General features: G+C 43.9%; 1 protein-coding gene across 1 annotated transcript; it reads right to left on the reverse strand.

The window, feature by feature from the left end:
- Nucleotides 1-1,970: 1,970 nt before the first annotated feature.
- On the reverse strand, nucleotides 1,971-3,903 carry LOC145337355 (putative G-protein coupled receptor 139). Its single transcript, XM_080182147.1, has 2 exons — nucleotides 3,792-3,903; nucleotides 1,971-2,866 (listed from the first exon to the last, which is right to left on the reverse strand). The coding sequence occupies exons 1-2, from the start codon at nucleotides 3,901-3,903 to the stop codon at nucleotides 1,971-1,973; spliced, it is 1,008 nt and encodes a 335-aa protein (XP_080038273.1).
- Nucleotides 3,904-27,327: the final 23,424 nt, after the last annotated feature.

Raw genomic sequence — 27,327 nt, forward strand, 5'->3', positions numbered from 1 at the left:
GACCACTAAGTCCCCCCTCTCATCCTCTAAGGGTCCAACGTTCACCCTAGCCAGCCTCTTCCTTTTTATATATTTATAAAAACTCTTGCTATCCTTTTTTATATTCAGCGCTAGCCCAGCTCCATAGTTTCTCCTACCCTTCGTTATCAACTTCTTTGTCAATCTTTGTTGACTTTTAAACCTCTCCCAATCCTCTTCTTGCCCACTACTCTTTGCTACTCTAAACGCCTCAGCTTTTAATTTAACACTTTCCTTCACCTCCTTCGTTATCCACAGCTTATTACCTCTCCTCCGACGGTCCTTTCGAACCTCTATAGTATTCAAAACTCTATTGTCATTCGTTCACCCTATAAACAGACCACAAGTCATTGGGAACTCTATTATGTGAGTCCAAATACACTCTTCCCATTGCCAGCTGATCAGGACCATATTGTGCACAGAACAGGGGAAAACAACGAGACTGTGAATGTGTTGAGTCATCTCCCTTTCTTGGATTTGCCATTCAAGGCATTGTGTCTTCCCATGGTATCTCTTTTTACTGGAAACATTTTCCAATCTCCAAAACAGACGAAGCAGTTGAGGGACAGAGACTCTGTTTTGTCAAAAGTTAATCCATTTGTGTTGCAAAGATAGGCAACTATCATAGAGGATGAGTTATGTTTGCAGGATTGATGCATACTGTGGGGGTCACGGATGGCCGTTTCGACCCTGTTTGGGAGCAGAATTCATGATTAATATAACAGCTCTTGTTAAAGTGAAAAACTACATCAAATATTTGCAACTCATTGTCGACATGATACGTCTGTTTTGGATAATGGAACTGCATACACAATGTTTTTTTTCAAGAATTTATGCAAAACAATGGCATATACTATTTCCATACTGCACCATTTCATGTGGTTTCAAATGGTTTGGCGGAGCTCTGAAGTAGGGATTGAAAAAAAACTGGAAGATGATTTGTTGAGTACAAAGATCTGAAGATATTTATTCCAGTATTGTTTCACGCTACAAACGACAACTGGGCTATTTCCAGCGGAACTGCTGCTATGTGGATGGTCAAGTGTCACGTGGATCTGTACCATCGAAATCTCATAGCAAAAGAGAACAAGAGACAAGAGAAGCCGGAACAGTTAGGGAGGGCAAAGTATTACTGATTCTCCATTTAAGTTCAGTATGTTCCTCAATGGTTTTATTGGGTGATAATTGTTTTAACGGTGTTGAGGGACTTAAGCATCTGTGAGTTTTGACTTTTTTTTGGTTTTGATCGACAAGAGCGTGACCTGGAAACAAAGAGAGAGAGGGATGGAGAGAAAAAAATAAGAGCAGATTTATAGAGGGACTGACAGATAGGTAGAGGAATGGATAGAGAGATAGATAAACAAAATGGTAGACAGACAGACAGACTGGCATACGAGCAGAGAGACTGTCAGACAGTCAGGTGGACAGAGAGCTAGATGGATAGATAAGTAGAAAGATAACCAGATAGACAGACGGATGAGTGTACGGGTGGGCAAACGGGCGGACGGACGTGTGATGGATGGACAGATGGATGTTAGAGAGACAGACAGACAGACAAACAGAGCCCCCGTTATTTCCTTCTCATAATCTGCATGCCACCACGAGCTACTTTGCTGTGTCACTTTGGTGTGTCCGATTCTACCTGCTACAAATTTGTAGTTGCTACAAATCATTCAAACTTTTCCCGTGTGTTTATCGATCCGTTTATTGTTTTGCCTGCGTTTTTCCACTCATTGCTTTTTTTCCCAGTCCTTGAATTGGTCGCTGTTTGTCTGAGGTCATGGACTGATTCTGTGTACGTTACCTACTGCGATTTTGTTTCTCATCCTGCCTCTCTCTATTGCCTCCTGACCCATCGTTAATAGTACTTCCACGTTTTTGCCCTTCCAAATGTTTTACTTCTGGTTCACTGAAGGTCACCTATTGCAGCACACCGATGCTGTGAGCTGTTTTCATTCTTTGCATTTATTAATTAATTTAATAATTGATGTAGCAGGATATATCACTGCTCCCTTGAACTGTTCTCTGAATTTCGACTGAGTTGCTACATAAATAAATGTGTTTGTGCAGCAACTTAAATTGCGCAGCATATATGCAATCTTTTCAAATATATAAAATGAAAGAACATCTAAGCTATTTGGAACATTAAAGAAGTATAAAACATACAGCAGCCACAGAAAGATAAAGCTCCCGGATATGGTGAATAGTATAACTATAGATTTCCTTCTGCTCTCCATTTCTGGATCATTGCAATTATCTGCCTTTTTCTGACCCCTCAATCCCTTGCGGACTCGACTGGCCACTAAAATGTGTCTGACAGTCAGAGCGTTGAGCAACAGAATTAACCCGAATGGCATCAACGGGTTGAAAATCTTTTCAAAATTTCTGAACCCAATCCATCTAGGGTCAGTGAAATAGCTTGGCTTATTGGAACAGTACCATGGTACATTGTCGACAATAATTTTAGGTTTAAATCTAAAATAGATAGGAATATTTTTCAAACCGAACAAAGAACTGGTTGTTCCTAGAACGATGGACGCAGTTTTCTTGGTGCAATATTTTGATGCTAACTTTTGGCAACAAATGGCAACAAATCTATCAAAGGTGAAAGCGACAGTGAACCAGACAGAACAGTCTGTGGCTGCACGGAGCAGGACATAGTGAACACTACACACAGGCGTTATTGAGAGGAAATTAGGTGGGAAATAATAATCATTGATTCGATAGAGAATGACCTCAGTAATAATGACCAGTAGATCCGCTATGGCCATTGCCATCAGGTAGCACGTGGTACAACTGGAAAGGCCGCATTTCCCGTTGGCCAGAATGATGATTGCCACTGAGTTAACTGCAAAAATACAAGAGGAACACACATTATAAGCCAACAATAAGCACCTTCCCTTTCTGCACATAGCATACATTTTTTGCAGCAATAAAGCATTCATGGGGATTCCGACGTTTCCAGATTCCCTTGCAAACTCAAAACACTCCCTCAAACAGAGAAAACGATTCGTTTCGTTCCATTCCCTGGATTCTGGAACGGAGCTGTTGATGTTTCAGTGTTTTATATTCAGAAGAATAATGATGTGAGGATTCAAGCATGTTCAAAGTGCAGCATTAATATCTGCACAGAAGATCACTAAATTAAGAGATGGTGTGTTATTTGTGGTGAGACACCTTTTGCCTTTTGTTTGTGTTCCTATCTTCACGTGATTTTTATTTTGTTGTTGTACAGGTGTATTATTACTGAAACCACACCAAAACTATGGAGGTGTGGATTAGCTAAAAATAACGTGTCTCCATAATATGGAGACGAGAAGGATAAGGGGTGACTCAAGAGAAGAAATTCAAATTTCCGACAGGCTTGAGATTTTGAATGTGGATAAGTTACCTGTAACACTTCTGAGGCTGCGCAAACCTCGGTTTCTTCAAAACTAGGCAAAACTATTTATGAATCCACTATATATATATATGCATATATATATTACATATGTAGAGATATGTATTTCACAGGCAGTATTTTATTCCATGACTGGAGCAAAAGTACATTTGCTACTACATAGAATCATAGAGTACTTAAAGCAAGGAAGGAGGCCTTTCGGCCCATTATATAGCAACTGGCTCTCTGAAAGAATATTCACACAAGTACCACAACCATGACCTATCCCTTTAACATTACACATTACTGATTTTAGTTTGCATACCGATTTCCATTCAATGCCTTGAAAGGATATTCTTCCATCATTTGGATTATGGAAATTCAATCCACATACCAACAACAGTCTGAGTAAAACTAAACGCACATTCTCTTTCAAACTTTGTGCCCATTATGTTGCATCTCTTCTCCAGTTGTTGATGCTCTCTCAATTGGGAGCAGTTTCTCATTGTTTATGTTATCTCAGTCCCTCGGCATCTTGAACAACCACATCAAGTGGCACCTCAGCCTTATTTCCTCCGCAGATGATAGACCACTCTCTCCAATCCATCAAAACAGCTACAGTTCGTTTGGCTTGGAATCAGGCTTCTGAATTTCCTCTATACACTTTCCAAAGCCTTCACATCCTTCTCAAGTATTGTACACATACATGGACGGAGTGTATTTCAAATGTTTATGAAATGTGAAAAAACGTTCACGGAGTGAGTTTGAACCACGGCGAGGAAGGAATGGAGATTAGACCAGCTGTAATAAAGATAGACTGAGGACAAAATAAAGATTGAAGTAAATCAGTTGGGGCGAGTTTCCATGTTTTAACATCCGAAACTTGAATATTACATGGTCAGAGATATTAATGTTTATTTCATGACATTTGTAGCGATAACCTCTTAAAAACACTGCGCCCAGGACCTAATGATTATCAGGACCAGACTTGGGGAAGGAGATCAATCGTTACAAGACAATTCGGTCATTGTCTTTCCTTAGTATGAGTGAAGTTTCTTCCCAGATTGAATTATATTGTCCATTGACAAGTCTTTATCTGCTCTCCAGTTACCACCCCAAACACAAGATTATTTTAACTTGATAAACATTATTTTTTCTCATTACTGAAGCCAGATGCCACATTCTAATTGGTCATCATATTCAGTATAACTTTTGTCAACTCGTCACCTTGGAAATTCATGTTCCTGATGTTTTTTTCCCCCTACTTCGATGTTTGGATCAACAGAAACAATATTGCACTGAATCCAACAACTGAAAGTCATGGGTGAGATGGAAATAGTTCATCCAACACAACACGACTACAAGAATAATTCAGGAAATTTATTTTCTCCAGATTATTTACTCCATTAGAATTCAAACAATTGTGTCAATTCAATGCAATGCAACATGACAAGAAACAGATTTATAGCAGAAACAAGCTTATGCATAGTTACACTATATAATGTGTTTTAGCTACGTACCAGGAACACCAACTAAGGCAAGCAACAGATAGAATATTTTCCTGACCAATTGAATAGGTCGATGCATTTTCTGCGTGGAATGGCCCTCTTCCTTTGCTGAGCAAGTTATTCCTCTGAATTAAAATCTGTAGTGACACGTCCCTGTGCATTCACCTTTATGCATTCCCTCGATTTCCAAGGAGATACAGATGTTGCAAACGTGTTCAAAAAAATGTTATCCTTATGTTAGAACAAACAAATTATGCCAATGGGATAAATTCCCTGTGGATTGAATACCCAAGACGCTGAGACTAAATTGAATCAATGTTTTTCTTTCATTTACTAAGCAACCGTTATTATATGCAATACATATTCATAATTGGAGACTATATTAAACAGCAAACGAAAGTGATATCATTACCCTCCAACCACCATGACTCCCATGCCTTGACCTCATGTCAGGAGTGCAAGGACTGGGAGTTGAATGTCCAAAGCTACTCAGTATTCTAAAAGAATATACATGGTAGAACACGATCTGGGGTTGCTTTACTGGTTATATATAACGTCAAAGCTCCATGAAGAAATTATATTGGCATTAAAGATAAAAATGTTGCTTCTATCAGGGTGGAAATAAAAACAAAGAAAGGACATTCTGGTAGGAGTAAGTTGAGGGCCCCAAGCTTTAATTCCAAAGTAGGGTACAGTATATAACAATAAAAAAAAGAATGCTCCTGAGAAAAGTGCAGCAGTAATCACGGGTGATTTAAATATGCATCTTGACAGGATTAATGAAATTCGCAAAGAAAATCTCTCTCTTAACGCCAGCAGTTATTCAGACGATATCTCCCACCGAACTTGCATTGCAGGTGTTCTGCGCCAAATGTCTTCTCATTCTATCATTAGAGTTCACTAATCATGATTGAAATCATCCCTTGTCCTCCCGAATTATCAACATCAACCTCATGATACAACATTGCTATCTTTCACATTTTCCGTATACTCAGCTCGGCTCACCTCATCCCAAGAAAGTAGTCACGGAATGTTTCCTTTCTCTTTCGATGATACACTTCTTGCCGTGGACTTGAACACACTCTGGAAACTCTTGCCCACTTTCCCTTTGATGTCAACACAGGCACATGTCTTGTTGCTGAGGATAATCTCATGGGGTCCGACCCATTTCGATGTGAACCCTGTTTGATCAGGGGGCAACTTGGATCAAAACCCTGTCCCCTACCTGGGGAAGTGTAGGGGTATGGCAGATGTCATGTTTCCGAACCTGGTCTTTTATAGCCTGTTGGTCTCTGGCTGTGTGGTGTAGCTCTCTGAGTTGGTGGTCTAACTGTTGCACATATCTTCTCATTTTATCCCGGATGGGTGCCAGTTCTTCTCCTCCTACCGTTATGTTTTCTGGGAGTCTCATTGCCCTCCCTGTCATGAAGTCAAATGGTGTAAGTCCTATGGAGTGTCCTGGGGTGTCTCATAGGTGCATTCAAATACAGGGAAGGACATCTACCCACCCCTGAGCTGTCTCAGCAATTGACTTGGCAATTGCGTTTTTAAGTGTGCGGTTCATTCTCTCGACCATCCCAGAACTCTGAGGGTGGGATGGGATATGGAATCGTTGTCGGATTCCCAGGGTCTTACAAGCCTGTTTCATTATCTTGCCTGTGAAGTGTGTCAAAGAACAAAGAAAGAACAAGGAACATAAACAGCCCGGGAAACAGGCCCTTCGGCCCAACGAGCCCGCATCGCCATTTTAACATTACCAGTCCCCCCTCCACCTATGACCCTTATCTACACTCCACATTGAGGGAAAACTAATTTCGGGACAATTTATTCCTGCCAATCAGCCTAACAGCACATCTTTGGGGTGTGGGAGGAAACCGGAGCACCCGGAGAAAACCCACGCAAGCACGGGGAGAATGCGCAAACTCCCACAGACACCGGCCCAAATCCATGTGTCTGCACAGCAATCAGCGATAGTCACTGAGCTGTCGTCTTGCCCAGAATCTTGTCCAGTTTAGGCACACACTAACGACATGAAGCACTAGGCCAATCTCGAACAACCAAGAGCAGCCCCAGTACGACCCATCACGTGTATGCCCCTCGTTGGACACGAGGTGGACCGACTTCAAACCTGTGAATTAAAAGAGAAAAACATTAGTATCATACCACATCCTATTACATTACCAGGGACGTCCCAATGCTCATGATATTTATTTAAAACAATCTCCAAAATCCTCCCATCTCCAACCCACTCATGTGCCTGTCTAAGTTACTCTTAAAGGACTCTAGCGTGTTTGCTTCCACCACCTTACTTGGCAGAGCATTCCATACCCCCACTACCCTCTGAGTGAAAAACCTCCCTCTAATATCCGTGTTATACCTCTCCCCACTCACCCCAAGCCCGTGGCCCGTCGTACTGTGTCTCTAACATAGGGAATAGCATACCTCTGTTTACGCTATCTAAACCCTTCATAATCTTACATACCTCTATTAGATCCCCCCTCAGTCGCCGTCTTTCAAGGGAAAACAGCCCAAATTTGCTGAATCTTTCCTCATACCCCAGTCCTTCCATACCAGGCAACATCCTGGTAAATCTCCTCTGCACTCTCTCCAGAGTCTCCACGTCCTTCTGGTAGTAAGGTGACCAGAACTGTACGCAGTACTCCAAATGCAGCCTAACCAACGTTCTATACAACTGCAACATTAGACTCCAGCTCTTATATTCTATACCCCTTCCTATAAAGGTTAACATACCATAGGCTTTCTTCACCACACTCTCCACTTGCACTGCCACCTTCAAAGACTTGTGCACTTGCACCCCCAGGTCCCACTGTGTTTCTATACTCTTTATAGGCTTACCCTTTATCATATAACTGCCCCCTACATTATTCCAGCCAAAAAGGGACGGACAGCACGGAAGGAACTCCAAGACTCGCGCACTGCGCAGGCCCTTTGTGGGTTTTTAGCGGGGGAGGGGGGGGAGGGCAGATGAAGAAGCAGTTGTCCGTATGCGCATGCGCCGGGCTCTTTGAGCGCGTGCAGTTTTACTTCACAAACAACGACGCGCAGTCGCAGAGTTGCTTCTTTCCAGAAGTTTCGGCGGTAGAAAGTCCGGGTGAGAAAGCGATGCAAATATTTATACTCGGTTCTGAGCAGGGAGGATTTTCAGCTTTTTTAATCGTGTTTAAGAAGCGGCCTGGTTCCTGGACCAATTCTGGGGAGAAAATGGCGAATTCCGACTTTCCCAGAAAGCAAAGAGAGTGAAGATGGAGATAGTGAAATCAGAGAGAGTAATCCCAGGGAGATAGAGATAGTGAAATCAGAGAGTGTAATCCCAGGGAGATAGAGATAGTGAGATCAGAGAGAGTAATCCCAGGGAGATAGAGATAGTGAGATCAGAGAGTGTAATCCCAGGGAGATAGAGATAGTGAAATCAGAGAGAGTAATCCCAGGGAGATAGAGATAGTGAAATCAGAGAGAGTAATCCCAGGGAGATAGAGATAGTGAAATCAGAGAGAGTAATCCCAGGGAGATAGAGATAGTGAAATCAGAGAGAGTAATCCCAGGGAGATAGAGATAGTTAAATCAGAGAGAGTAATCCCAGGGAGATAGAGATAGTGAGATCAGAGAGAGTAATCCCAGGGAGATAGAGATAGTGAAATCAGAGAGAGAAATCCCAGGGAGATAGAGATAGTGAAATCAGAGAGAGTAATCCCAGGGAGATAGAGATAGTGAGATCAGAGAGTGTAATCCCAGGGAGATAGAGATAGTGAGATCAGAGAGAGTAATCCCAGGGAGATAGAGATAGTGAAATCAGAGAGAGTAATCCCAGGGAGATAGAGATAGTGAAATCAGAGAGAGTAATCCCAGGGAGATAGAGATAGTGAGATCAGAGAGAGTAATCCCAGGGAGATAGAGATAGTGAAATCAGAGAGAGTAAACCCAGGGAGATAGAGATAGTGAGATCAGAGAGAGTAATCCCAGGGAGATAGAGATAGTGAAATCAGCGAGAGTAATCCCAGGGAGATAGAGATAGTGAGATCAGAGAGAGTAATCCCAGGGAGATAGAGATAGTGAAATCAGAGAGAGTAATCCCAGGGAGATAGAGATAGTGAGATCAGAGAGAGAAATCCCAGGGAGATAGAGATAGTGAGATCAGAGAGACTAATCCCAGGGAGATAGAGATAGTGAAATCAGACAGTGTAATCCCAGGGAGATAGAGATAGTGAAATCAGACAGTGTACTCCCAGGGAGATAGAGATAGTGAAATCAGAGAGAGTAATCCCAGGGAGATAGTGATAGTGAAATCAGAGAGTGTAATCCTAGGGAGATAGAGATAGTGAGATCAGAGAGAGTAATCCCAGGGTGATAGAGATAGTGAGATCAGACAGTGTAATCCCAGGGAGATAGAGATAGTGAAATCAGAGAGAGTAATCCCAGGGAGATAGAGATAGTGAAATCAGAGAGAGTAATCCCAGGGAGATAGAGATAGTGAAATCAGAGAGAGTAATCCCAGGGAGATAGAGATAGTGAATTCAGAGAGAGTAATCCCAGGGAGATAGAGATAGTGAGATCAGAGAGAGTAATCCCAGGGAGATAGAGCTAGTGAGATCAGGCAGTGTAATCCCAGGGAGATAGAGATAGTGAAATCAGACAGTGTAATCCCAGGGAGATAGAGATAGTGAGATCAGAGAGTGTAATCCCAGGGAGATAGAGATAGTGAGATCAGAGAGAGTAATCCCAGGGAGATAGAGATAGCGAAATCAGAGAGTGTAATCCCAGGGAGATAGAGATAGTGAAATCAGAGAGTGTAATCCCAGGGAGATAGAGATACTGAGATCAGAGAGAGTAATCCCCGGGAGATAGAGATAGTGAGATCAGAGAGAGTAATCCCAGGGAGATAGAGATAGTGAAATCAGAGAGTGTAATCCCAGGGAGATAGAGATAGTGAAATCAGAGAGTGTAATCCCAGGGAGATAGAGATAGTGAAATCAGAGAGAGTAATCCCAGGGAGATAGAGATAGTGAGATCAGAGAGAGTAATCCCAGGGAGATAGAGATAGTGAAATCAGAGAGAGTAATCCCAGGGAGATAGAGATAGTGAGATCAGACAGTGTAATCCCAGGGAGATAGAGATAGTGAGATCAGAGAGAGTAATCCCAGGGAGATAGAGATATTGAGATCAGAGAGAGCAATCCCAGGGAGATAGAGATCGTGAGATCAGAGAGTGTAATCCCAGGGAGATAGAGATAGTGAAATCGGAGAGTGTAATCCCAGGGAGATAGAGATAGTGAGATCAGAGAGTGTAATCCCAGGGAGATAGAGATAGTGAAATCAGACAGTGTAATCCCAGGGAGATAGAGATAGTGAAATCAGAGAGTGTAATCCCAGGGAGATAGAGATAGTGAAATCAGAGAGTGTAATCCCAGGGAGATAGTGAGATCAGAGAGAGTAATCCCAGGGAGATAGAGATAGTGAGATCAGAGAGTGTAATCCCAGGGGGATAGAGATAGTGAGATCAGAGAGTGTAATCCCAGGGGGATAGAGATAGTGAGATCAGAGAGTGTAATCCCAGGGAGATAGAGATAGTGAGATCAGAGAGTGTAATCCTAGGGAGATAGTGAGATCAGAGAGTGTAATCCCAGGGAGATAGAGATAGTGAGATCAGACAGTGTAATCCCAGGGAGATAGAGACAGTGAGATCAGAGAGTGTAATCCCAGGGAGATGGAGATAGTGAGATCAGAGAGTGTAATCCCAGGGAGATAGAGATAGTGAGATCAGACAGTGTAATCCCAGGGAGATAGAGATAGTGAGATGAGACAGTGAAATCCCAGGGAGATAGAGCTCGCGAAATCAGAGAGTGTAATCCCAGGGAGATAGAGCTAGCGAACTCAGAGAGTGTAATCCCAGGGAGATAGAGATAGTGAAATCAGAGAGAGTAATCCCAGGGAGATAGAGATAGTGAGATCAGAGAGAGTAATCCCAGGGAGATAGAGATAGTGAAATCAGAGAGAGTAATCCCAGGGAGATAGAGATAGTGAGATCAGACAGTGTAATCCCAGGGAGATAGAGATAGTGAGATCAGAGAGTGTAATCCCAGGGAGATAGAGATAGTGAGATCAGAGAGTCTAATCCCAGGGAGATAGAGATAGTGAGATCAGAGAGAGTAATCCCAGGGAGATAGAGATCGTGAGATCAGAGAGTGTAATCCCAGGGAGATAGAGATAGTGAGATCAGAGAGTGTAATCCCAGGGACATAGAGATAGTGAGATCAGAGAGTGTAATCCCAGGGACACAGAGATAGTGAAATCAGAGAGTGTAATCCCAGGGAGATAGAGATAGTGAGATCAGAGAGTGTAATCCCAGGGAGATACAGATAGTGAAATCAGACAGTGTAATCCCAGGGAGATAGAGATAGTGAAATCAGAGAGTGTAATCCCAGGGAGATAGAGATAGTGAAATCAGAGAGTGTAATCCCAGGGAGATAGAGATACTGAGATCAGAGAGTGTAATCCCAGGGGGATAGAGATAGTGAGATCAGAGAGTGTAATCCCAGGGGGATAGAGATAGTGAGATCACAGAGTGTAATCCCAGGGAGATAGAGATAGTGAGATCAGAGAGTGTAATCCTAGGGAGATAGTGAGATCAGAGAGTGTAATCCCAGGGAGATAGAGATAGTGAGATCAGACAGTGTAATCCCAGGGAGATAGAGATAGTGAGATCAGACAGTGTAATCCCAGGGAGATAGAGATAGTGAGATGAGACAGTGAAATCCCAGGGAGATAGAGCTCGCGAAATCAGAGAGTGTAATCCCAGGGAGATAGAGCTAGCGAACTCAGAGAGTGTAATCCCAGGGAGATAGAGATAGTGAAATCAGAGAGAGTAATCCCAGGGAGATAGAGATAGTGAGATCAGAGAGAGTAATCCCAGGGAGATAGAGATAGTGAAATCAGAGAGAGTAATCCCAGGGAGATAGAGATAGTGAGATCAGACAGTGTAATCCCAGGGAGATAGAGATAGTGAGATCAGAGAGTGTAATCCCAGGGAGATAGAGATAGTGAGATCAGAGAGTCTAATCCCAGGGAGATAGAGATAGTGAGATCAGAGAGAGTAATCCCAGGGAGATAGAGATCGTGAGATCAGAGAGTGTAATCCCAGGGAGATAGAGATAGTGAGATCAGAGAGTGTAATCCCAGGGACATAGAGATAGTGAAATCAGACAGTGTAATCCCAGGGAGATAGAGATAGTGAAATCAGAGAGTGTAATCCCAGGGAGATAGAGATAGTGAAATCAGAGAGTTTAATCCCAGGGAGATAGTGAGATCAGAGAGAGTAATCCCAGGGAGATAGAGATACTGAGATCAGAGAGTGTAATCCCAGGGGGATAGAGATAGTGAGATCAGAGAGTGTAATCCCAGGGGGATAGAGATAGTGAGATCACAGAGTGTAATCCCAGGGAGATAGAGATAGTGAGATCAGAGAGTGTAATCCTAGGGAGATAGTGAGATCAGAGAGTGTAATCCCAGGGAGATAGAGATAGTGAGATCAGGGAGTGTAATCCCAGGGAGATAGAGATAGTGAGATCAGACAGTGTAATCCCAGGGAGATAGAGATAGTGAGATGAGACAGTGAAATCCCAGGGAGATAGAGCTCGCGAAATCAGAGAGTGTAATCCCAGGGAGATAGAGCTAGCAAACTCAGAGAGTGTAATCCCAGGGAGATAGAGCTAGCGAAATCAGTGTAATCCCAGGGAGATAGAGCTAGCGAAATGAGAGAGTGTAATCCCAGGGAGATAGAGCTAGCGAAATCAGACAGTGTAATCCCAGGGAGATAGAGATAGTGAAATCAGAGAGTGTAATCCCAGGGAGATAGAGATAGTGAGATCAGACAGTGTAATCCCAGGGAGATAGAGATAGTGAGATCAGATAATGTGTAATGGGGGGAGGGTGGGAATGGAGGCAGTGAGATCTGTCTGTAAACACAAGAGGATGGTACCAATATGAACAGACAGTGTCCAATCCGGGCAGGATGGAGACATGGCGATCAGACAGTGTGTAAACTGGAGAAAACGGAGGCAGCGAGTTCAGACAGTGCGTAACCCGGGAAGGATGGAAACTGAGTTCGGGGGCATGGAGCCAGTGAGATCAGACGGTGTGTAACCCGGAAGGGATGGCCGCAGTGTGTAGGCTGGGGAGGATGGAGGGCGATGCTCACGGGTAAGGCCATAAGAACATAAGAAAATGGAGCAGGAGTAGGCCATCTAGCCCTTCCAGCCTGCCCCGCCATTCAATAAGATCATGGCTGATCTGAAGTGGCTCAGTTCCACTTTCCCGCTTTCTCCCCATAACACTTAATTCCCTTGTCTATCAGAAATCTATCTACCCGTGTTTTAAAAATATTTAGCGAGGTAGCCTCAACCACTTCAACGGGCAGAGAATTCCAAAGATTCACCACCCTTTGAGTGAAGAAGTTCCTCCTCAACTCCATTCTAAACCGCACCCGCCCCCCCACCCTTATGTTGAGGCTGTGCCCTCTAGTCCTGCTGTCCTTTCTGAGCGGGAAGAATCTCTCTACTTCTACCCTATCCATCCCTTTCATTATCTTGTACATCTCTATAAGATCCCCCCTCATCGTTCTAAACTCCAACGAGTACAGACCCAGTCTCTTTAGTCTCCCTTCATAGTCTAACCCCCTCATCTCCAGTATCAGCAGTGAACCTCCTCTGCACTCCCTCCAAGGCCAAAATATCCTTGTGGAAGTACAGCGACCAAAACTTCACACAGTACTCCAGCTGCAGCCTCACCAATGCCCTGTACAGTTGCAGCAAGACCTCCCTGCTTTTATATTCTATCCCCCTCGCTATAAAGGCCAGCATCCCATTCGCCTTCTTGATCACCTGCTGCACCTGCAGACTGGGTTTTAGCGACTCATGGACAAGGACCCCCAGGTTCCTCTGCACCATAGCATGCTGCAGCTTTTGGCCCTTTAAATAGTAATCCCTCCTACTATTATTTCTGCCAAAGTGGATAACCTCACACTTGCTAACATTGTACTCCATCTGCCAGGTCCTCGCCCACTCGCTCAGCCTATCCAGATCCCTCTGCAGACTTTCCACACCCTCCACGCAATTTGCTTTTCCACTCATCTTCGTGTCACCAGCAAATGTCGTCACCCTCAACTCAGCCCCCTCCTCCAGATCATCTATATAAATGGTAAATAGCTGAGGCCCCAGCACTGATCCCTGTGGCACTCCACAAGTCACCAACCGCCAATCAGAATAGCACCCATCGATACCAACTCTCTGCTTCCTATTGGACAACCAATCCTCTATCCACACTAACACCTTACCCCCAACTCCATTTTTAGTCATTTATTTTTCATCAAATTGATTTTCCCCAGCTACATTTGCACTTTTCATGTGTGACACTTCCCTTCCTTTTCTGGAATTCTCCATCTGAATATCAGCGAATAGACATGGATGAACACTTACAATAAACCAGAATTCCAGAGTGAGATTGACCGTACTTCCTCTGAACCTTTGAATAATGTTCCCTTAACCTGTGTATTTGTTTGGATGATGCAACGTCTGAGCATCTGACATTGTTTTCTTAACCTCAGAAGTTGACTACCCGCACTATAGTTTGAAAAGATTATGCCGTTTTGCTGCATTTCCCAAAATAATGTCTTCATTCGTTGGCATCCAGAAAGGAATCTAGCATTTCACTCATTCGTTCCTTCAAACGAGGGAAGAAGTGTTAGGGCTTTTAGAGGGCATTAAAACCAATAAATCTCCGGGGCCTGATTGCATTTATCCTAGGCTGCTTAGAGAGGCGAGGGATGAGATTGCTGGGCCTCTGACGCAAATCTTTGTCTCTTCTTTGGACACAGGTGAGGTCCCAGAGGACTGGAGGATAGCGAATGTGGTACCGTTGTTTAAAAAGGGTAGGAGGGATAGCCCAGGTAACTATAGGCCAGTGAGCTTAACGTCAGTGATAGGTAAGTTGATGGAGAGGATTCTTAGGGATAGGATGTATGCGCACTTGGAGCATTGCGATCTGATTAAGGATACGCAGCATGGCTTTGTCAAGGGGAAGTCTTGCCTTACGAATCTGGTAGAATTCTTTGAGGAGGTGACAAAAACGGTTGACGAAGGACGAGCCGTTGATGTCGTCTATATGGATTTCAGTAAGGCGTTTGACAAAGTCCCTCATGGTAGGTTGGTACAGAAGATTAAAGCTCATGGGATATATGGTCAGGTATCTAGATGGGTAGAGAACTGGCTTGCAAAGAGGAGTCAGAGAGGAATTGTGGAGGGGTCTTTTTCTAGGTGGAGGTCTGTCACTAGTGGTGTGCCGTAGGGCTCGGTACTGGGACCCCTTCTCTTTGTAGTGTATATAAATGATTTGGAAGGGGGAGTCGGTGGTGTGATCAGCAAATTTGCTGATGACACCAAGATGGCTGGATTGGCGGGCAGTGAGGAGCAGTGTCTCGCAACACAGTGGGATATTGATAGGCTGGTTGATTGGGCAGATATGTGGCAAATGGAGTTTAATCTAGATAAATGTGAGGTGATGCATTTTGGCCGGAATAATGTAGGGGGAAGTTATATGATAAAGGGTAAGCCTGTAAGGAGTATAGAGTCGAAGCGAGACCTGGGGGTGCAAGTGCACAAGTCTTTGAAGGTGGCAGTGCAAGTGGAGAGTGTGGTGAAGAAAGCCTATGGTATGTTAGCCTTTATAGGAAGGGGTATAGAATATAAGAGCTGGAGCCTAATGTTGCAGATGTATAGAACGTTGGTTAGGCTGCATTTGGAGTACTGCGTACAGTTCTGGTCGCCTTACTACCAGAAGGACGTGGAGACTCTGGAGAGAGTGCAGAGGAGATTTACCAGGATGTTGCCTGGTATGGAAGGACTGGGGTATGAGGAAAGATTGAAGAAATTGGGGCGCTTTTCCCTTGAACGACGCCGACTGAGGGGGGATCTAATAGAGGTATATAAGATTATGAAGGGTATAGATAGAGTAAACAGAGGTAGGCTATTTCCTATAATAGAGTCACGTAGGACAAGGGGCCATGGACTTAAGGTGAGGGGGTAGAGGTTGAACACAGATATTAGAGGGAGGTTTTTCTCACAGAGGGTAGTGGGGGTATGGAATGCTCTGCCAAGTAAGGTGGTGGAGGCAAACACGCTAGAGTCCTTTAAGAGTAACTTAGACAGGCACATAAGGAGTATTCGCAATAAAGTGGATGAACTTGCAGCGTGGACCAGTACCTGGGACTTTGATGTTGTGGCCATTTCAGAGACTTGGATAGAGCAGGGTCAGGAATGGATGTTGCAGGTCCCGGGGTACAAATGCTTTAGCCGGAGTAGAGAAGGAGGTAGAAGGGGGGGTGGGGTAGCATTATTGGTCAAGGACTGTATCACAGTGTCAGAGAGGAACTTTGATGAGGACTTGTCTGTTGAGGTAGTATGGGCGGAGATTAGAAATAGGAGAGGAGAGGTCACCCTGTTGGGAGTCTTTTATAGACCTCCAAAAAGTTCTAGAGAGGTTGAGGAAAGGATTGCGGAGACGATCCTTATTAGGAGTGAAAGTAATAGGGTAATTGTTATGGGGGACTTTAACTTTACTCATGTTGATTGGAATTGCTATAGCTCTAGCTCGTTAGAGGGGTCAGTTTTTGTTCAAAGTGTGCAGGAAGGTTTTTTGACTCAGTATGTAGATAGGCCGACTAGAGGTGAGGCTATATTGGATTTGGTGCTGGGTAATGAGCCAGACCAGGTGCTAGACTTGGAAGTTGGTGTGCATTTTGGGGATAGTGACCACAATTCGATTACGTTCACCTTAGTGATGGAAAGGGATAGGCATGAACCTCGGGTCAGTAGTTTCAGCTGGGGGAAGGGTAATTATGAGGCTATTAGGAGAGAAATAGGAAGCATTGGTTGGACTAGGAGATTACAGGGACTGGGAACGTCCGAGATGTGGAGATTTTTCAAGGAGCAGCTACTGCGGGTCTGTGATAGGCATATCCCTGTCAGGCAAGGAGGATTTGGTAGGCCCAGGGAACCGTGGTGCACTAAAAAAGTTGATTCGTTGGTTAGGAAGAAAAAGGAGGCTTATGTTCGGATGAGGCTTGAGGGCTCAGGTAGTGCATTAGAAAGCTTTAGATTGGCTAGGAGGGAGTTGAAGAGGGAGTTAAGATGGGCTAAAAGAGGACATGAGATGACTTTGGCTGATAGGATTAAGGAGAACCCTAAGGCGTTTTACAGGTATGTCAAGAACAGAAGGTTGGTTAGGGCAAGATTAGGGCCAGTTACAGACAGTAGAGGGAAGTTGTGTGTGGAACCGGAGGAGATTGGAGAGGCGTTGAACCAATATTTCTCTTCGGTGTTCACGCAAGGGGACATGAATGTAGCTGAGGAGGACACTGGGGTGCAGGGGTGTAAATTAGATAGTATTGCAATTGATACGGGGGATGTGCTGGATATTTTAGAGGGTTTGAAAATAGATAAGTCCCCTGGTCCGGATGGGATTTACCCTAGGATTCTCTGGGAGGCAAGAGAGGTGATTGCGGAGCCTCTGGCTCTGATCTTCAGGTCGTCGTTGGTCTCTGGTATAGTACCGGAAGATTGGAGGACAGCAAATGTTGTCCCATTGTTTAAGAAGGGGAGCAGAGACTTCCCTGGGAATTATAGACCGGTGAGTCTTACTTCTGTGGTGGGTAAGGTTTTGGAAAGGATTATTAGAGACAGGATTTATAGTTATTTGGAGAGTAATGAATTGATTAGAGACAGTCAGCATGGTTTTGTAGCGGGTAGGTCGTGCCTTACTAACCTTATCGAGTTCTTTGAGAAAGTGACCAAAGAGGTGGATAGGGGTAAGGCAGTTGACGTGGTGTATATGGATTTTAGTAAGGCGTTTGATAAGGTTCACCATGGTAGGCTTCTGCAGAAAATGCAGATGTATGGGATTGGGAGTGATCTAGGTAATTGGATCAGGAATTGGCTAGCAGATAGGAGACAGAGGGTGGTGGTTGATGGTAAATATTCATCATGGAGTTCGGTTACGAGTGGTGTGCCTCAGGGATCTGTTTTGGGGCCACTGCTGTTTGTAATTTTTATTAATGATCTGGATGAGGGTATAGTTGGGTGGATTAGTAAGTTTGCTGATGACACCAAAGTCGGAGGTGTGGTAGATTGTGAGGAAGGGTGTCATAGTTTGCAGGGTGACTTAGAAAGGTTGCAGAGCTGGGCCGCGAGGTGGCGGATGGAGTTTAATGTGGAGAAGTGTGAGGTAATTCATTTTGGTAGGAATAACAGATGTGTTGAGTATAGGGCTAACGGGAGGACTTTGAATAGTGTGGAGGAGCAGAGGGATCTAGGTGTATGTGTACATAGATCCCTGAAAGTTGGGAATCAAGTAGATAAAGTTGTTAAGAAGGCATACGGTGTCTTGGCGTTTATTGGTAGGGGGATTGAATTTAGGAGTCGCAGCGTCATGATGCAACTGTACACAACTCTGGTGCGGCCGCACTTGGAGTATTGTGTGCAGTTCTGGTCCCCACATTACAGGAAGGATGTAGAGGCTTTGGAGAGGGTGCAGAGGAGGTTTACCAGGATGTTGCCTGGTATGGAGGGGAGATCCTACGAGGAGAGACTGAGAGATTTGGGGTTGTTTTCGCTGGAAAGAAGGCGGCTAAGAGGGGACCTTATTGAAACATATAAGATGATTAGAGGTTTAGACAGGGTGGATAGTGATAGCCTTTTTCCTAGGATGGAGAAAGCTAGCACGAGGGGGCACGGCTTTAAATTAAGGGGGGGTAGTTATAGGACTGATGTCAGGGGTAGGTTCTTTACCCAGAGGGTGGTGAGGGACTGGAATGCCCTGCCAGCTGCAGTTGTAAATGCGCCTAGTTTGGGGGCGTTTAAGAGATCTGTGGATAGGTTTATGGATGATATGGGATTGGTTTAGATTAGTGGGTTAGTGTTGTTTTTTTTTTAAAGGCTGGTCGGCGCAACATCGTGGGCCGAAGGGCCTGTTCTGCGCTGTAATGTTCTATGTTCTATGACTGAGCTGGAGATGGGTGGATATAGGAGAACCTTTAATTAAGGGTCATTAGCATTGGGGTGTCCCTAGAAATGTAAATGGGTATAGTATGATAATAATGTTTTTCTCTGTTTTCATTCACAGGTTTGAAGTCGGTCCACCTCGTGTCCAACGAGGGGCATACACGCGATGGGTCGTACTGGGGCTGCTCTTGGTTGTTCGGGATTGGCCTCGTGCTTCATGTCGTTAGTGTGTGCCTAAACTGGACAAGATACTGGGCAAGACGACAGCTCAGTGACTGTCGCTGATTGCTGTGCAGACACATGGATTTGGGCCGGTGTCTGTGGGAGTTTGCGCATTCTCCCCGTGCTTGCGTGGGTTTTCTCCAGGTGCTCCGGTTTCCTCCCACACCCCAAAGATGTGCTGTTAGGCTGATTGGCAGGAATAAATTGTCCCGAAATCAGTTTTCCCTCAATCTGGATGGCCATAAAACATTAGATAGGGGTCATGGGTAGAGAGGTGGAGTTGAGATGGCAGCGTGGGCTCGTTGGGCCGAAGGGCCTGTTTCCCAGGCTGATTTGGTTCTTTGTTCTTTGTTTAAAATTCAATCTAACAACACATATAGGTTTACAAGTAACAGACGCATACTAGTCACATATTTACCTTTGAAGCCATTTCAGAAGCTTCTAATTTCTCTTTTTTATGGCTGCCCACATTTTCACTCAATCAGAGGTTGCTGTCTGACTCCAAAGCTCGATATCGCAAGGTCAGTTCGTGCATGTCTAGCAAGTTCTTGCATTTGGAAATTCTGCTGACTTTAAGTTGTGAAAAAGGTGCTAACTTTTGTAACTGAGAACAAACTTGTTTTCCTCTGTGACAACGGGATCTGAAACCATTTTAATTATTTTCTGAATAGGTACTAATTCTTAAATCTCTCTACACAATCATATTAAATGCACAAACTTTGCCACTGTTATGCCCTCACCCTCAAGACAGCGTTTTCTGAAAGAAAAATAGACCACTTCAAAGTACAGTTCAACGTTTTAATAATAATTGTAAATGCCTTGGCAGAGAATGCTCACTTAAGTTTCAGCACTTGACATATTCCCTCAACAGGGAATAAACTCAGGTGTTGAAATCTGTTTGTTCAATGTTTAAGAACAACAACATAAAAAAAATGAATTCGGCAAAGCCATTACTCCAGAAACCCTGGAGTATATAAAGTTTATGCACAAGGATTGTCTCACCTCATAGCTGAAATCAGAGAGACTGCTGCACAAAGTAACAGATTCACTTCACAAAGAAAATGCACCCAATAATTCAATGGATCAGGAAAATTTTCTATATGATCCTTGCCATAGTTGGTGTGCCTGGTAAGTATTTACGTCCAATGTTGCTGAGTTAATTAGTGCACAGATTTCTTTCTGCTATTATTGTGTGGATGGTAACGTGAAATTGGATTGTAACGCCACAGTTATCAACTCACCATTTCAATAATATAAATATATCACATGTTTTGTGTTAATTCTGTGGTTGCATTCTACGGCATGAATGGCTTTTAGTTCACAAGCTCTCCGCGTGATTAAATTGTGTCCGTTGACTCAAACTGCAATGCAGGAAACTGATATAAAAGTATCACCGAGGTTTCCTGTCAGTGTAGAATGATGCTGAACAGAGTAACAAACTGAAATTGAGTCTCTGACCACTGTGAATGTATTGCCATTATCAACTATCCAACTTTCCACTCTCAAAACACCTTCTATTACTGAAGGTCTCTGATAGGTCGAACATTAACATTCTCTCGGCACACAGAAGGACATATGTTCACGGTCAATTCTTACACCTCTGTTTTGGTGTTACTTTCGTGTGAAATATGTGTACCCCTCCCACAGACTTGGCATTTTTGTGATGTGTCTGTGAGAAACCTTACATGGAAGTAATCTGTTTAATCATGGTTCGTTGTCAATAAATAAGTGTTCTATTCTCTGAGTGCTGTTCGAATTGTACTGAACATCTCTGCTTTGGACACACGTGTATAATCCCATTGAAAGTCTCTAAATTTATTTATCCAAAAGCCGATCACCGGTATCAAAGCAGGTGCCAGAGTTGAAATGACCACTGCCAGTCTGGGGAAATAAAACTGTGGTGGGGAGGACCTTCTAATTGGGGTGGGAATAACTACAGATGTTCAGGATGAAGAGTAGTTGAGACCATTGTTGAATATCGCCAACCATTGACCCAAGCAGAGCCCACAATTTTTGGTACCAAATTGCATGCTGCCTATGGCCAGGAGAGGACAATATATGCCAGTAATTTCGAGTCAATTTTGCCCTCTTCAATTTACAGTCAACGCAGCAGCAATCATTGTCCTGTCTTGTGGACAATGTGGCCTCTCCAACTGCACCACTCGCTACCTGGTGGCAATGGCAGCTGCAGATATATGTGTCATTATTACTGAGGTCATTCTCAAGCGAATCAATGGATATTATTTCCCAACCAATTTCCTGAGAATCACCCCTGTGTGCAGTGTTCGCTATGTTCTTCTCCGTGCAGCCACAGACTGTTCTGTCTGGTTCACCGTCACCTTCACTTTTGATCGATTTGTCGCCATTTGTTGTCAGAAGCTGAAATCGAAATATTGCACCAAGAAAACTGCATCTGTCGTCCTAGCAACAACAGGCACAGTGCTCTGTTTGAAAAACATCCCCATCTACTTCAGATTTGAACCAAGAAGGATTATTGACAACGTACCTTGGCGCTGTGGTAACAAGCAAAGCTATTATACTGACCCTAGGTGGATTGGATTTAAAATTTTTGAAAAGGTTTTAACACCATTGGTTCCTTTTGGGATAATTCTGTTGCTGAACGCTTTGACAGTCAGACACGTTCTAGTGGTCAGTGGAATCCGAAAGGGACTGAGGGGTCAGAGCAGGGGGAGGGATCACGGTGACCCAGAGATAGAGAGTAGAAGAAAGTCTGTGATTTTAATTTTCACCATATCCGGCAGCTTCATACTCTTGTGGATTGTATACGTTTTATATTTTTTTGGTATTACAAATCTCTTAGATGACAATTCTCATTACATCTTTTCAAACGTGGCATATATGCTGCGGAATTTAAATTGTTGCACAAACACATTTATTTATGTCGCAACTCAATCCAAATTCAGAAAGCAATTGAAGAGCGCCTTGAAATATCCAGTTATTTCAATTATTTAGTCAATGTACGAAAAAAATGAAATAGCTCAAAGATCAACAGATTTGGGACAAGAGATGTCCTCTGGAGGACCGAAATATAAGTGTATTGACGATTTAAAGCTTTAAAGAGATGGTAACAGTTGTCAAGAGAAAGCAGAGAAAGGGAGATTGAGAAGAAAATGAGCAGCAAGTATGGATAAACGGACGAGAAGTGAGCTCGGTGAATGAGCCCACAATTGGAGGACAGGAAATCAGCAGAAGTAATCAGACATAGAAGTCAGCAGCAGGTCAAACATGTGAGAAACTTTATGATGATCTGCAGTAACTAGGCTGGTGGAGTCACACAGACAGACACACACACACACACACCCCCCCCAAAGGGCAGCAGAGCAATAGGGAAAGGCATGCAAAACCCATAGCGTAAATTGAAAAGGACAATTTAACTGGGTAAGAAAGCAAAGAACCAATGACACGAACTGACCATCTGATGAGTGGGATGGAACAGCCAGAGGACAGTCAAAACATTCCCTCAAGGACAGCAAGTAAAACAGTAAAAACAGTCTCTCCTGCACTTCTCTTTGATGGTCAGCTCCTCAAACTTCTCAAAAGCGAAACAGTTTCTAACAATGATAACATACAAAGAAAAAAGTAATAATAATCTGAGGATGCATCAATCTTGTCTGGGCATTTTTGTTTTGTTTATTCAAAGGTTTTTTTTTCCCATTCGAGGAGGGAAACTTCGAACCAGTTACCAGATATTTCGATGGTATAAGTTAAGTTGGTGATAGGTTTTCCACGAAGGAGTTAAATGATTCTTAAAACAAGTCAATAAGCTAATAATAGAATAGTTTACACAAATATGAATTCAGTAAGAGAATCGAACAACTGATTGTGATTATGAACCGTTTATGCTGATACGTAAATGCATTTTAATTATTATATGAATTATTGTTCACTGTAGCCAAAACAATTTATCACAAGGTTCGATAGTTAAGGTGTATAATTCAGAACAAAAGGCCATGGAAACCTGTGGTTGGCAAAAGGATTTGGGCCGGTGTCTGTGGGAGTTTGCGCATTCTCCCCGTGCTTGCGTGGGTTTTCTCCGGGTGCTCCGGTTTCCTCCCACACCCCAAAGATGTGGTGTTAGGCTGATTGGCAGGAATAAATTGTCCCAAAATCAGTTTTTCCTCAATCTGGATGGCCATAAAACATTAGATAGGGGTCATGGGTAGAGAGGTGGAGTTGAGATGGCAGCGTGGGCTCGTTGGGCCGAAGGGCCTGTTTCCCAGGCTGATTTGGTTCTTTGTTCTTTGTATCACATTTGCAACATCATGAATAGGTTCAGTTATTGCTTCGATACAGGATATCTAGACACGGGATCACATGTCTATCTAGCTTGTCACTGATCGAGTGAAACATTCACTTTGACCTGTACAAGAGTGTCGAGCGTAACCTGGCAACATGGAGGTAAGTTTAGCCAAGAAGAGAGCTTGCATCTGAGTTTAATGGACGAATGAGATGCCATTATGCTCGGAAGTACAATACTGTTGGATGAGGTACTTAGCAGATATTTATATCGGTGTGTGCCTCTTAAACATATTTGATTTTAAGCTAATTTAAGGTGGGAATGCCAAACGCAGGACATTTAATCAAGACTTGGATTGATAAGTTCCAAATAAAGGATGTTTAGGCGTCTATTGATGTGTCCATATAGACGTCCAATCTATTGAGGAGCCACATTTAATTTGAATTTAATGCTCACTAGGCCGATGAAGAAAAATCGGAATTATATTTTTTAGCAGACACTAAACTTCAATGAACATATTTTGTGTGAAGAGAAACAACTTTTCGAGTTAAAAAAAAGCGCCAGGTTGCAGGACATTCACTGCCCCGCACTCTCATCACTGCTCACATTTTCTCACATCCCTTATCAACTCATTCCCACAAACTCTCTCACCGTGCACGTACTGTCTTATCCATTCACACACTCACCAAAATTGAAATCTTTAGCTCCGTCAAGCTTTCTCACTCCAAAATTTCTCCTCTGAGAATCTCTCACACCACGTCCACTCTCTTAATATCCCAGACACTTCCAATCTCCAGAGGTCGTCTCATCTCCATCCTCTTTCTTTCTTTGTCTACCCACTCACCCCTACATTCTCTCAATCCCTAAATTCTCTCACCACCCCATACAACCTCCCACCAAACACTACCTCACCCTCACAATCTCTCAAACCCTTTCACATTCCCAGCCCATTTTATATTCTCTACGCCACACATTGCTTCCCCCTCACATATTGTCTCCCCCTCACACACACTGCCTGCCGCATAATCTCTCCCCGCACATTGTCTCTCTCCCCTCCCTCTTTCTCTCATTACTCCCTCTCTCCTCTTTCTCTTTTTTCTTTCTCTCCTCACTCATACTCTCTCTCTCTTTGACCCATTCACTCTTTCACTGTCTCACTGTCAGTCTCTCGCCAATGTGCCTGCTCTTATTGCCTAATGCATTGTTCCGGTGTTCTCTGGAAACCCAGGCCTGCTACTCATGTCTGCAGCCATCTCTAGATGACCAGATTCCGCTTCTTGGTGCATGTGCTCACTGGGACCCAATCCCTGGGTATGGCCGATGATCTCTTCGCCCTGGCACCTTTGTTCCCTTGCTGAAGGACTGAGACGAGCTTCCCTACTCCTTGGCTTACCAGCTCTCAGTTGTCGGCTCTCGTTACTTGGCTCCCCAGAAGTTGCTTTTCAGTCTGCAGCACTAACTTCCCTGCGCCCAGCTCCCAGCCTCCTCAGCCTCGCCTCATTGTAGGGGGCCTAATAGCAGCAAATACGGGAAAGAGGCAACCTGCATTGGAGGATAAGACCCGCGCAGATTCTTCCATTCAATCCAAACTGACCCGAATTTTGGAAACTGGTTCCAGCGTCCGCAAATACAGTATCTGATTGCTGCATTCGTTGGTAACGGTGACAAATACCAACTTCTTTGAAGAAACAGAGCTGGTAAGATTGGGGGGGCGGAAAGCGAGCGCAAACTCGGTTTTTCACCTCCCACCACTACTTACAATCTCGCCTCATCGAAAGTCAGGTGGCACGAGGTCGTAAGATTGCACCCCTCAGCTTGTATTATAAGATCATCCCCAAATTTTAAAACAGAGCCAATTCGTTCTGGACACATTCGCAAAAGGAAACAATGTTTCAATTTCCGCCTTGTCTCAAGGTGAGGGTCTTATATATTTCAATCCACTCACCCCAAACTTTTCTAAATTCGAGAGCACACAAACACAGTCTCTCCTATTGGCGAAAGGATATATTGGCCTTGGAGGGAGTACAGAGAAGGTTCACCAGGCTGATACCGGAGATGAGGGGGTTAGCCTATGATGAGAGATTAAATAGACTGGGTCTGTACTCGTTAGAGTTTAGAAGGCTGAGGGGGGATCTTATAGAGACTTACAAGATAATGAAGGGGCCAGATAGGGTAGAGGTAGAGAGATTCTTTCCACTTAGAAAGGAAAACAGAACGAGAGGGCACAGTCTCAAAATAAGGGGTGAGGGCAGTTTAGAACGGAGTTGAGGAGGAACTTCTTCACTCAAAGGGTGGTGAATCTCTGGAATTCTCTGCCCGTTGAAGTGGTGGAGGCTACCTCGTTGAATATATTTAAGTCACGGGTAGACAGATTTCTGATAGACAAGGGAATTAAGGGTTATGGGGAGAAAGCGGGAAAGTGGAACTGATCCCCTTCAGATCAGCCATGATCTTATTGAATGGCGGGGCGGGCTCGAAGGGCTAGATGGCCTACTCCTGCTCCTATTTCTTATGTTCCTATCTAACTTCATAAGGCACCAGATCGGTCCAAGCATGAAACTAGTAAGACTTCTCGGAACTGATCTGCAGCCTTGCTTAAATAAGGCGTCCAAGGCTTCACCCAATATTCTTAGTCTTCCCAATCAACTGGGTAACTAAAGCCTAACATCCTTTAGTGTTGTATTTAGTTCCACGCTCAGTAAATTAGGCTTTTTTTAAATATTTGCAAACATATTATGGATCTTTTGGCCTTGGAGGGAGTGCAGAGGAGGTTTACTCGGCTGATACCGGAGTTGAGGGGGTTGAGCTATGAGGAGAGGCTGAATAAACTAGGCTTGTACTCCTTAGAGTTTAGAAGAATGAGGGGAGATCTCATTGAGACGTATAAGATGATGAATGGGATGGATAGGATAGAGGTGGAGAGACTCTTCCCGCTCAGAAAGGACAGTAGGACTAGGGGGCACAGCCTCAAGATAAAGGGGAGGCGGTTTAGAACGGAGTTGAGGAGGAACTTCTTCACTCAAAGGGTGGTGAATCTCTGGAATTCTCTGCCGGTTGAAGCGAGGGGATTAAGGGTTATGGGGAGAGGGCGGGAATGTGGAACTGAGCCACGACAGATCAGCCATGATCTTATTGAATGGCGGGGCAGGCTCGAAGGGCGAGATGGCCTACTCCTGCTCCTATTTCTTATGTTCTTATGTTTGTATGATGGATTGGGCTAAATTCATAACCTTGCTTCTTGGGCAGAGCAGGAGCCATACCAAGCTGTGAAACAACGAGAAAAAATGTTTTCTATGGTGCATCTGCAAAAGTTGGCGAGAGTCGTAGCTGGCATGCCAAAGTTCCTTAGTCTTCTGAGAAAGTAGAGGCGTTGATGGGCTTTCTTAATTTACAATGTCATCATAGGGGGACCGGGACAGGTTGTTGGTGATCTGGACACCTAAAAATGCAAAGCTCTCGACCCTGTCAACTTCGTTCACGTTGATGTAGACAGGGACATGTTCTCCTGTACGCTCCCTGAATTCGATGACAATTTCCTCCGTTCTCTTGACATTGAGGGACAGCTTATTGTTGCTGCATCAGTATGCCATGTTCTCTGTATCACTCCTATACTCCTGTTTGAGATCCGAGCCATTTACGGTTGGTGTCTTCAGCAAACATGAATATCAAATTGGAGGGGAATTTAACCACACATATCGGCATAGAAGGAGTATCATTCTTACAGCCCACCAGACTCTCTGGTTCATTGTGATTGGCTCAAAAGGTTGTGTTCTCAAGACATGATTAGATTACAGATGTCCAGACGTTTATTTTTATTTTCAAGTAGGTATTTTGAACTGTGTTGCTTCAGGTGATGCCCAGGAATACAGAAGAAAGA

The sequence above is a fragment of the Carcharhinus amblyrhynchos genome, unplaced genomic scaffold (genome assembly GCF_965287045.1).
Source record: "Carcharhinus amblyrhynchos unplaced genomic scaffold, sCarAmb.v2.hapA scaffold_47, whole genome shotgun sequence".
In the NCBI taxonomy this organism is placed as follows: domain Eukaryota; kingdom Metazoa; phylum Chordata; class Chondrichthyes; order Carcharhiniformes; family Carcharhinidae; genus Carcharhinus; species Carcharhinus amblyrhynchos.

Coding starts and splice junctions, on each gene's coding strand:
- LOC145337355 (XM_080182147.1), bottom strand. CDS start 3,903: ATGAGAAACTGCTCCCAATTGAGAGAGCATCAACAACTGGAGAAGAGA. Junction 2,867..3,791: donor TTTTACTCAGACTGTTGTTG/GTATGTGGATTG, acceptor GTATTTTTGCAG/TTAACTCAGTGGCAATCATC.